Source organism: Rhinoraja longicauda, chromosome 44 (genome assembly GCF_053455715.1).
Source record: "Rhinoraja longicauda isolate Sanriku21f chromosome 44, sRhiLon1.1, whole genome shotgun sequence".
NCBI classification, from domain to species: domain Eukaryota; kingdom Metazoa; phylum Chordata; class Chondrichthyes; order Rajiformes; family Arhynchobatidae; genus Rhinoraja; species Rhinoraja longicauda.
This window is the reverse complement of record NC_135996.1, coordinates 1,410,068-1,422,724: the sequence shown is the minus strand read 5'-3', so window position 1 is coordinate 1,422,724 and position 12,657 is coordinate 1,410,068. Positions and strand designations below refer to the sequence as shown.

General features: G+C 46.9%; 1 protein-coding gene across 1 annotated transcript; it reads left to right on the top strand.

Moving 5' to 3' along the window:
* The first annotated feature begins 4,528 nt into the window (after nucleotides 1-4,528).
* Nucleotides 4,529-12,203, top strand: LOC144612307 (putative G-protein coupled receptor 139). Its single transcript, XM_078431886.1, has 2 exons — nucleotides 4,529-4,598; nucleotides 11,299-12,203. The coding sequence occupies exons 1-2, from the start codon at nucleotides 4,529-4,531 to the stop codon at nucleotides 12,201-12,203; spliced, it is 975 nt and encodes a 324-aa protein (XP_078288012.1).
* The last annotated feature ends 454 nt before the right edge of the window (nucleotides 12,204-12,657 follow it).

Sequence of the window (12,657 nt, the reverse complement as noted above, 5' to 3'; positions counted from 1 at the left end):
AGCTGGCCTTCCTGACCAGCTTGTCGAGTCTCTTCCCTTCCGCCGCTGAGATGCTGCTGCTCCAGCAGACCACTCCATAGAAAATGGCCGATGCCACCACCGCGCTGTCCTTAGGAGTGCCCCGTGCACTCCAAAGGACCTGAGTCTCCTTAGCAGATAAAGTTTGCTCTGGCCCTTTCTGTATAGCGCATCGGTGTTTTCAGTCCAGTCCAGTTTATTGTTGAGGTAGACACCAAGGTACATATAAGAATCCACCCTCTCGATGTCTATTCCCTGGATGTTCACCGGTGTCGGGGAGACCTGGCTGCGCGTTGATCCGGAGGCAGTTCCGCTGGCACCACTCCACAAATTCCTTGATCAGTTCTCTGTAGGCCCTGACCTCGTCACCCGTGATGAGGCCGACGATGGCAGAGTCATCAGAGAACTTCTGTAGATAGGAGTCTGCGGAGCTGTGCCTGAAGTCCACAGTGTACAGGGTGAACAAGATGGCGCTAGCACTGTTCCCTGCGGAACCCCAGTGCTGCAGACCACCCTGTCCAAGACCAGGTCCTTTGTCCTCACATACTGTGGTCGGGTGGTGAGGTAGTCCAAAATCCAGGATGTGAGGTGGTGGTCCACTCCCGTGTGCTCCAGCTGGCCCCCCAGAAGGTGTTGAATTCACAGGAGAAATCAAAGAACATGATCCCCACAGTGCTATCCGGCCTCTCCAGGTGTGAAACAGCTCTGTTCCGCAGGTAGATCATGGCGTCCTCCACCCCGATGCGAGTCTGGTAGGCGAACTGCAGCGGACTATGGGTGCTGTCTGTACGGAGTTTGTACGTTCTCCCTGTGACCTGCGTGTGTTCTTTCTGAGATCTTCGGTTTCCTCCCATATTCCAAAGACGTACAGGTTTGTAGATTATTTGGCTTGGTGAATGTAACAAAATGTCCCTAGAGGGTGTAGGATAGTGTTAACGTGCAGGGTTCGCTGGTCGGCGCGGACCCGGTGGCCCAAAGGGCCTGTTTCCGCACTGTATCTCTAAACTAAAGAAGTAAAGCTAGTAACATAAAGCAGATATTAGAAATCTCAAGTGAAAACTGCAAGCTAATTATAAAAAATGTTATTTCTGAAATTTGCAAATCGTTAAACTAATCAACGCTCAACAGTGAGTTATCTTGATCAGGAAATGGAAGAGAAGCTAAAGGAAAACGAAGACACTAAAGACATAAGAAACTGCAGAAGCTGGTGTCAGGAAGAACTCGGTGGGTCAGGCAGCATCTGTGGAAGGAATGGTTGGGCTTCGCGCCGGGTCTCTTCAGAATCTTGAAAAGTTCAATTTCTCCGTTTCTTTGTTTTTTAAAATTTTCTGTGACATAATTAATTGCACTTTTGCAAAAAAAGATCTGGCAGCTAATGCAATGAAAGAATATTTCACTCTGGACCCACTCTATGTGATTTTGATGGCAGTCGTTATTATATTGTGGAAGTATCGTGCAATTTTGTACATTTGCCGATTTCGAGACAAAACCAATTTACAAAAGTAAAGGGCTGGTGGCATCCGCAAGAATGTTTAAGAGACTGAGTAACCGTACCTCCTAGTTCAAGAACAGGTTCTCCCCATCAGATAGCAGGTTCCCGAACCACCCTGCACAACCCCAATCACAATTCTATCTCAGCACCGCATTACTATGGTTGTCTGTACTACTGTCGTTACTCTGTGTACTTAATGTTTTTGCATGATCGAAGTCTGGTTTAGGAGAATAATCAGTAATTTATGTTGTGTCGAATTTCTTTGTGAAGTTTTTGAGATTTCACATCCGGTACAACAAGTCAAGTCAAGCCAAGTCTACTTTATTTGTCACGTACACATACAAGATGTGCAGTGAAAGGAAAGTGGCAATGCCTGCGGATTGTGCTAAAACTACAACACAGAATAGATTTGTTTTTAAAAAGACCCAATACAAAAAATAAATTTATACAGTAAATTAGTCGATGGTGATGTAAGAGTTAACCGTCCTGATGGGCTGTGGGAAGAAATTCCGTCTCATCCTCTCTATTTTCACAGCGTGACAGCGGAGGCGTTTGCCTGACCGTAGCAGCTGGAACAGTCCGTTGCAGTCCGAACAGGTGGTTGGGGTCACCCATAATGTTGTTGGCTCTGAATTTGCAACTCCTGATGTATAGGACCTGCAAGTATAGTTCCCATAGTGCGTTCAGCTGAACTCACTACTCTCCGCAGAGCCTTCCTGTCCTGGGCAGAGTTGTTCCCAAACCAGATTGAGATGTTGCCGGACAAGATGCTTCCTACAGCCCCAGAGTAGAAGCACTGAAGGATCCTCAGAGAGCCTCTGAATTTCCTCATCTGTCTGAGGTGGTAAAGGCGTTGCCTTGCCTTACCAGTGCGGCAATGTGTTGTCCATGTCAGATCCTCTGTGATGTGGACTTCCAGGTATTTAAAGCTGCTCACCCTATCCACAGTAATCCCATTTATCTCCAGTGGCGTGCACGTCCTCGGAAGTTGAGCTCTTCTAAAGTCCACAATCAGCTCCTTAGTTTTTCTGACATTCAAGAGGAGGCTGCTGCCCTGACACCAGAGTGCCAGATCTGCCACTTCCTCCCGTAGGCCTTCTCATTGTTATCGGAGATCAGGCCCACCACCACAGTGTCATCAGTGAACATGATGATGGAGTTGGAGCTGAACCTGGCCCCACAGTCATGTGTGTACAGGGAGTACAGTAGGGTGCTAAGCACGCAACTCTGGGGGGATCCTGTGTTTAGTGTGAGGGGGTTAGATGTATGTCTCCCCATCTTGACCACTTGGGGCCTGGCGGTGAGAAAGTCCAGGACCCAGGCACACAGGGGAGTGTTAAGCCCCAGCTTCAGCAGCTTCTCAGCAATGCCAGGCTGGAGAACATACAAACACCGTACAGATAGCACTCGTATTCGGGATCGAACCCGGGTCTCCGACGCTGCAAGCGCTGTAAGGCAGCAATTGTACCGCTGCGCCTCCGTGTCGCCCTTAACCTCACGCTGATTGAGGATCAAAAGGTTCTCCATTGATATCACCCAGTGAGCGGGTGTATCTTACACCGTTACTTAACTGACCCCGGCAGCTCTTCAAGACTGTCGCAAAGAGATACAGATGCTGTGTTTTAAACGAAGTCTGTCAGGAGAAGCAGAGTGGACAGCGTGTCCAGTGCCAGTTTGCCCCCGCAGAGTTACATGGTGATTTCAATTGTGTCTAATCGCTACCAGCAGCATTCCTTGCTCACATGTTCCCCGTTTACCTAAAGCAAATACAATATATTTCCAAACAATTAGCATCTCCGCGAATGAATCCCCGTTTTTCTCATTCTCGGTCTCCTTCCCAGCCGCCGCACTGACAGTAGCTGAAACTGAAAGAGCCGTGAGCCCGGGCCACGCTCTCATATCTATGAAGGAGAGGGGAACCCCTCGCCATCCTCCCGTTGCAATTACACATGTCGTTGTAGAAATGGATACGTAATCATTTGTTTAGGTAAGTGTGAGTTTACGTAAGTTGTCCATTATGTGAGCCGGTGGTGCATGTTTTCAGAAAGGGCCCTGAGCGCTCAGTGGAGGATAGTTCAGATGCGGAAGGGTAAGCAGAACTGATCGATGAAAAGGGATTGCTTTCAAATGTAGATCGGAAAAATGTAAGACCACATATATATGAATGAAAAGGAAATTAGAAGTTTGTCAGGAATTGGGGAGATCTGGGCAGGGGTCGTGGTTTTGTATCAGTTGATATTTATTGAGGTTGAACGCGAGGGGATAGACTCTAAAATTTGAGGTGTCGAATGAAGTAAGGTGGGAGAGCGTTCGAATTTGATCAGGAACACGAAACGGTGTAGAATAAAAAGTGAAATATCTGCGGTAAAATAGCGTGCTGATGATGTTGGTTGAATGAGAGGAATATCATTGGCATAGAGAATAACAGTGAGATCCACTGATATCACTCACTGCATCTTCCAGGCAGTAATCCTTGAACAATTATTAATGTTCCTCATGTTCGCCTGTTTGCTGGGTTGCTTCTCAACTACGGAAATGCCATCGTCATTTAGGTCAGATCGGATTGATAACAATACATTAGATTGAATACAATACATTTTCCAGTCCAGATGCAGCCTCCGAGGCTCTGACCATCAGGCACGAACTGTTCAAAACTCAGCCTTTGTCTGAAGCAACAAAACAGCCATAAATGAAGGGATATGAGGATACCTATAGCTGTTGGAATTGTCCTGTGTGATGGCAGTTTTCAGTTTTACTCTCGGGAGAGGTCTGAGCTTGGATTTTTCCCGCATGTGGAGATGTTTGTGTGAAGTCAAACACATATTTTGCTTCAGAAGCAGACGCGCTGACGTAGTTTGTTTGTTCCATCAACTGTAACCAACAGCAATGATTAGGATTACAACTGTACCTTTGGAGTGTGTCTCCTGTATAAATATGGGTGCATGATAACGCATCATCTCAGAGATCCTAACAGAGCCGTGGCGTCCCAACCAGCACGAGTAATTGCTGCTGAGAGAAATGGGGAAACCGGTAATTCTGAGGATCCGAGAGATTTATTATCCTGTTATTGGGGCTATTGGCGTTCCAGGTGAGGCACAATTGCAATAATACCGATCCTTGTGAACCGCGCCTTGGTAGGTTTTATTTTATATTCGCTGTCAGTTTTACCTAACCCGCCGTCCGATCTTAACGGAATGAGCAAGATCGCTAGCTTGCCGAAACTGTCCGAACGCTGCGTTTGTCGAGGGCTCGGAATCTGCCATGAATGTGTCCAAACAACTTACATTTGCATTGAACAGGAATCAGAGAATCAGGTGGTATTAAATACCGTTTATGTTTTAGCAAGTCATTCGACTAGATAACAAATGCCGACTGCGCAAAAATGCAATATCCCGCAGATTCAGGGAGAAAGTTGATTTTGGATTTAATAATCCTTTAGTAACTTCAAAGTAATTGGCGCCAGAGAGCCGGATGCACACAGTGTTGTTCCACTAAATGCAGTATTAGTCTACAGATGGCGCGGTCCGGTCCAGTCGCCGTCGTGGTAGCTCTGCGGGAACTGTGCGTTTTAAACTGGTATGTTTACTTTTAAATTATCCCTAAGTGCTCTAGCGTGTGCTAGCACTTAGCATTAACCAATGTACGACCGGGAAACGCTCGTAAAATTAAACTCGAGCGCTACAGGAGCACTATTAAACAGAAATCTACTCACCGATATACCAATAGAGATCATCAAAGGAGCGCACCGCGGCAGCAGCAGTGGGAACGCAGGTCAGTGGGAAAGTCGGAAAAAACACCGAGGGAAGCGAGGGGGGGTTCGGAACAGGCTGAGAACCCAAGCCTTACGTCCACCTCTGCCCAGCATACTTCTGGCCAACGTCCAGTCCCTGGAGAACAAGCTGGATGACCTCAGGGCAAGGATCAGATTCCAGAGGGACATAAAGAACTGTAACATCCTTTGTCTGACTGAAACATGGCTGACCCCGCTGGTGCCTGACCAGGTGATCTGCCCATCCGAGTCCTTCACTGTTTTCCGGGCGGACAGAACGAAAGAATCTGGGAAATCCAAGGGCGGAGGAGTCTGCTTCTTGACCAATAATAACTGGTGTAATCCTGGGAATATTAAGACGCTTTCTCGTTCCTGCTCGCCGGACCTGGAACATTTAACTATCCTATGCCGACCATTCTACCTACCCCGGGAGTTCAGCTCGGTGATCATCACAGCCGTCTATATCCCACCGCATGCGGACACCGACGTGGCACTGTCCACCCTACACGATGTGTTGTGTCAACACCAAAACAAGAACCCTGATGCGGCTGTGCTGGTGGCTGGAGACTTCAATAGGGGAAATCTCAAAAAGGTCATGCCCAACTTCTACCAACACATCACGTGTGTCACCAGGGGGGAAAGAACTTTGGACCACTGCTACACGCCGTTCAGGAAAGGCTACAAGGCCGTTTCTCTCCCTCCTTTTGGGAAATCTGACCACGCTGCCATTTTCCTGCTGCCGGAGTACAAACAACGGATAGTACGGGAAGCGACAGTGACGAGGGACGTAAAGCGGTGGGCTGACCATTCAGAGGCCATGCTGCAAGATGCACTGAGCGAAGTCGACTGGAACATGTTCCAAGCAAGTTCCAGAGACGTAAATGAGTTTGCGGAAGCGGTTACGGACTTCATTGCTACAATAGCCGATACCATCATCCCCACGGTAAGGGTCAGTATCTTCCCTAACCAAAAACCCTGGGTGGACAGGTCTATTCGCGTGGATTTGAATGCTCGCACCGCTGCTTACAACTCCGGCCTGGCATCCGGCAACATGGACGACTACAAGGGAGAGTCCTACCGACTGCGAAGGGCAGTGAAGGGTGCAAAAAAGAGGTACCGGGACAAGATGGAGTCACAGATGGAGCAGCAGGACACCAGGCGCCTTTGGCAGGGGCTACGGACTATAACTAGCTACAGGTCCAGCACCCCCTCAACCGGAAGTGCCGGCTCCTCCTTAGCTGATGACCTGAACTCTTTTTACGCACGGTTTGAGACGGGTAACACCACCAGCTCGCCGTCTAAAAACAGCACCGAAGGGGCGCTGGCTAGCGAGGCTGGAGGGGGATCCACCGCCGGGGATGTGCACACATTCTCGGTGTCCGAGCATGAGGTGAGGTGGGCTCTGACGCGTGTGAACACGAGGAAAGCTGGAGGCCCAGATGGTATATCTGGGCGAGTACTAAAGTCTTGTGCTACTCAGCTTGCTCCAGTGCTCACCACAATATTCAACCTCTCCTTGGCAAAGTCCGTGGTCCCTGCATGCTTCAAAAGATCCATCATTGTACCGGTGCCAAAGAATGCCTCTCCAGCGTGTTTAAATGACTACCGACCGGTGGCCCTCACCTCGGTTGTCATGAAATGCTTGGAGAGGCTAGTCAAGAAGCACATCTGCGCCCTCCTTCCTCGCAACATGGACCCACTACAGTTCGCATACCGTCCGAACAGGTCCACGGATGATGCGGTCTCCCAGGTTCTACACACCGCTCTCTCTCATCTGGACAGCCAGGGGGGCTATGTGAGGATGCTGTTCATTGACTTTAGTTCAGCATTCAACACAATAGTCCCCAGCAGACTGGTTGAGAAGCTGCTGGAACTGGGGCTTAGCACCCCTCTGTGTGCCTGGGTCCTGGACTTTCTCACTGCCAGGCCCCAAGTGGTCAGGATGGGGGAACACACATCTAGCTCCCTCACCCTGAACATAGGATCCCCCCAGGGCTGCGTCCTTAGCCCCCTACTGTACTCCCTGTACACACATGACTGTAGGGCCAGGTTCAGCTCAAACTCCATCATCAAGTTTGCTGATGACACTGTGGTGGTGGGCCGGATCTCCAACAACGATGAGAAGGCCTACCGGGAGGAGGTGGCTGATCTGGCACTCTGGTGTCAGGACAATAGCCTCCTCTTGAATGTCACTAAAACAAAGGAGCTGATTGTGGACTTCAGAAGGGCTAAACATCCAAGGACGTACACGCCACTGGAGATAAATGGGTCTATTGTGGATAGGGTGAGCAATTTCAAATACTTGGGAGTCCGCATCTCAGAGGATCTGACGTGGGCAACGCACATTGCCGCACTGGTGGGTAAGGCTAAGCAGCGCCTTTACCACCTTACACAACTGAGGAAATTCAGAGTGTCGCTGAGGATCCTCCATTGCTTCTACTCTGGGGCTGTAGAGAGCATCCTGTCCGGCAACATTACAGTCTGGTTTGGGAACAGCTCTGCCCAGGACAGGATGGCCCTGCAGAGAATAGTGCGTTCGGCAGAACGCACCATGGGAACTACACTCGTCCCCCTGCAGGACCTATACATCAAGAGGTGCAGATCCAGAGCAAGCAAGATCATGAGGGACCCCTGCCACCCCAGTAACGGACTGTTCCAGATGCTACGGTCAGGCAAACGCCTCCGCTGTCACGCTGTGAAAACGGAGAGGATGAGACGGAGCTTCTTCCCACAGGCCATCAGGACTGTCAACTTTGATAACCCCAGAGACTAAATTTTTGTCGACACTTTTTGTGCTATGTTTAGTAACTTATTAACTATTTATATGCTGTAACTGTAATTATTTTTGTGCACAACCCGCAGGCATTGCCACTTTCATTTCACTGCACATCGAGTATGTGTATGTGACAAATAAATTTGACTTGACTTGACTTGACTTGATTATATTGTGGTAAATAGCAAGAAAGTAATGTGCTATATATATAAAGTATATATATAAAAGTATTTCGACATTATCTGCAATTGTTTGTAACTTGCAGATGTTGTCCATATATGTATATATATATTTTTTAATACATATATACAGTACATATATTTTCAAATACATATATATGGTCAATATCGATATCTGCAATTTTTTTTAAAATGCAGATAATGTCCAAATTGATAGCCAGATTTATAATATGAAACGAATGACACGTACAGATGCTAACAACGTATTGGACAAATGGGAATGTTGACAGTTGAATTCAATTGCACAAATCTGCGTTAATCGACCTGTGCCAAAGGAACATGCAGGAACTATCAGAATATGGTAGTGTGCAACAGAGACAAGTTGATATTACGTGCCACCTTACCCCAATGGTAGCAGGGCAATTGGTAAAACGCTTAATGATGCATTAGTTTCGTCAGTCCTAATAGAATACCTTTGATGAAAGCGGTCGAATGGAGTGTGTATCATTCTGGTCATTGCACTACAGGTGGATATTTGAGGGAAGGAGGTCAGGAGAAGTGACGGACTGGCCAGAGTTGTTTGGCTATGAGCAGAAGTGCCGAGGGAACATATTAGTGAAGTACAATGAATAACGATAGTTTGGAAATACAACGCGGAAACAGGCCCTTTCAGCCGACCGGGTCCGCGCCGACCAGCGATCCCTGCACATTAACACTATCTTATACCCATTAGGGACATTTTTAACATTTACCGAGCCAATTAACTTACATACCTGTACGTCTTTGGACGATAGGAGCATAGAGAAAAAGAGACATGCCTGCCTTATGATTATTGAATAATTAGAGGGCATGAAGTCGAATCAAATAAATAAAGGACAATTGCCAAAAATCGTTTTCACTGGAAATATCCTGCCATGAATTTGATTAGAACTGTTAGTGGAGGGAGGATAATTACCCTATTTTCAAATATATAAGGGAGGACGTGCTGAGGCGCAAGTTTGCGAGTCCACACCTGGAGAGGATTGGTTAAATTGATTCCCGTTGGTCACTAACATCCAGGGTTAAAGGATTCACGCATTCAATATTAGCCCATTTAATGCACTTTTGAGATGTGTGTTGTGTGATAATAGAAGGTTTTAGGGAAGCAGATGTTCAAAGTGAAAGAGTAATCGCTTCATCCAGCAATGCTCAGGATTAATATCGCCACCAATACGCAGTGAGATTATTAGCTGATTAGATATTACTCCGCTGTACATACAATATTCCGTTATCCCGTGTTGAGAATGTCCCAGGTGGATATTCGCATTTGTTCCTCGACACCACTTAGGCTTCATGGTGAAAGGACATATTTGTAACTGACTTGGATTGTTACATGTTGCAATCCAATGCCATTCTAGGGAAGCGGGGTTTAAAAGCAACAGTGTGCGAGAGTGGGCAGAAGGACGAAATAGAGGGGGAGGCAACGAGGACAAAATTGAAAATTATGGAAATCAAACGACGACGCTTGACGAATACGCCAAATCTGCTGCCAGATTGAGAGCATTCATTGCGCAGGTTTGTTTATCGTTATCCGAACTTTCATCGGCTTCGGTAAAATATCTTTTAATTAGTTCTCTGGATGAAATACATTTGCAAGATCAATAGAAACGTTTGTGAACGATAGGGATTTCCTTCATAGTTCGTCAGCTGAATTTAACGAAAAGCGAGAGTGCATTGATAATTTTCGGATATCATAGTAATCGAACGTATCAATTTCAGTGTAACGAAAACGATTTACCTATCCTGGTGAATGCCGACATCTCCTGCACGGCTTTCAACTGACTTTTGATTTTTTTTCATGTCTTGGTTCATCCGGGCTCCTTGTTCAGGACTGCCCCAATCCCAAAATTACGGTTCATGCCCGTAACACTCAGTCGGTTCCGATCGGTTGTCCCGGTCTTGAAGCAGTAACTGTTTCCCATTCCACATATGCACCCAGATCTGAAAGTTCTCATGTATAATTTGCAGATTTCCAGCACTCACGGTTTTAGTGCATCCTCTCTAGTTTCCTCTTTTTCTCTTTCCCTCTTTTCCCCATAATTCGCTCTGGACATCACATGTTTATTAAAACCAGGCCGAATTTTAGGGAAGCCCTTTCATGCTTGTTTTGACTTAAGGGAAGAATGAGTCTTCTGCAGCCCGTTTTCTGAACGTTCAGGATCTGAATAGAAATTCCGATTTGAAGCAGCGTGTTCCCACTCTGAGACGATTTATTAAATTCATACGCCCCTGGGCCCTTGACGGCCTTCGGAGAACGCAGAGGAAGAACGTTCACATATGAGTGATTTTCCCAATTCTCACCGGTGGCCCTTATGAAAACGTTGCGCTCCACTAAATCACCCGACATGTTCCCTCCCATAAAACACCTCTCTCCTTCCTGGACCGGCGTATCAATATTCCCGGGATGCCACATTCCCTGGATCTCCTCATGTTTCACCTCCAGGTCTTATCAGTATATTTTCTGTTTTGTACAGTTTTGGTCTCCTAATTTGAGGAAGGACGTTCTTTTAATTGAGGCAGTGCAGCGTAGGTTCACGAGATTGATCCATGGGATGGCGGGACTGTCAAAAGAGGAAAGATTGAAAAGACTAGGCTTGTATTCACTGGAGTTTACAAGGACGAGTGGGGATCTTATAGAGGCATATAAAATTATAAAAGGACTGGAAAAGCTAGATGCAGGAAAACTGTTCCCAATGTTGGGGAGTCCAGAACCAGGGGTCACAGTCAAGGGGAGGCCATTTAAAACTGAGGTGAGAAGGAACTTTTTCACCCAGAGAGTTGTGAATTTGTGGAATTCTCTGCCAAAGAAGGCAGTGGAGGCCAAATCACTGGATGAATTTAAGAGAGAGCTAGATAGAGCTCCGTGGGGCAGTGGAATCAAGGGATATGGGGAGCAGTTGGGCACAGGTTACTGATTGCGGATGATCAGCCATGATCACAATGAATGGCGGTGCTGGCTCGACGGGCCGAATGGCCTACTCCTGCACCTATTTTCTATGTTTCTATGTTTTGTTTCTCTCTTTTACAGTTAACTTGGTGGCGATTGTGATCCTGTCCCGAGGGAAGTGTGGCCTCTCCAAATGTATCACTCGCTACCTGGTGGGAATGGCAGCGGCCGATCTCCTGGTCGTTATCTCTAATCCGTTATTGAGGAGGGTTGGTGAGAGTTACTTTCCGCGATCATTCCTGTACATTACTCCAGTGTGCAGTATCGCCATTGTCTTACGTATGACAGCCACGCATGTTTCCGTCTGGCTGACAGTCGCCTTCACCTTTGATCGGTTTGTGGTCATTTGTTGTGAGAAGCTGAAAACTAAATATTGCACCGAGAGAACGGCGGGTGTGGTTATCACGACAGTGAGTGTGATGAGCTGTTTAGTCTCCATCCCTTGGTACTTTATTTACAGACCAGGAGAGGTTATTGATGGTGTCCCGTGGCGTTGTGTCGTCACGCGGGAGTTCAGTACTTCCGCCGCCTGGGCTGCATTTGACGTAACTGACCGCATTTTAACTCCATGCATCCCAATTTTCCTGATTTTGCTGTTCAATGTTCTGACGGCCCAACGTATTTTAGCGGCCAGTAGAGTCCGCAGGGGGCTCCGGGGCTGCAGCAATGGAGAGAATGACAAGGACCCAGAGATGGAGAAACGCAGCAAATCTATCGTTTTACTTTTCAGTATAACCGGCAGTTTTATATTGTTGTGGATAACACAGTTTGTGTACACGGTTTACAGGAATATTGCAAACATTCAGCTTTATACCTCTTACTCTGATCCTAACCAAATCACAGAACAAACATCACATATGCTACAAGTTCTCAGTTCCTGCACCAACACGTGTATTTATGTCCTGACACAGTCCCAGTTCAGAGAGGAGATGAAGAAAGCAGTGAAATATCCACTGAATGCAATTATCAAAATAATCAAACGATAGAAAGCACAGTATTCGGAAAGGAGCTCTATGTGCGATTTTGCAACTTTGGATGCTCTTCGTGGGATTAAACTTAGTGGAATCAGTCTGAAGAAGGGTCTCGATCCGAAAGGTCACCCATTCCTTCTTTCCCGAAATGCTGCCTGACGCGCTGAGTTACTCCAGCATTTTGTGTCTATCTTCCGTGGGAATAAAGGTATATTTTATTTCAGGAACACGCTGACGTGAAACAATCAATGTGTAACTATTTATTATCTCTGATCACATGTGTTGAGGCTCGATTTTTTCTGTAGTCTCTAGTTCAGTTTTAGTTTAGATTTGAGATACAGCGCTGAAATAGGCCCTTCGGCGCACCGAGTCCGCACCGACCAGCAATACCCGCACACTAACACTATCCTATACACACCAGGGATAATTTTATGTTTACACAACGTCAGTTAACATATAAATCTGTACG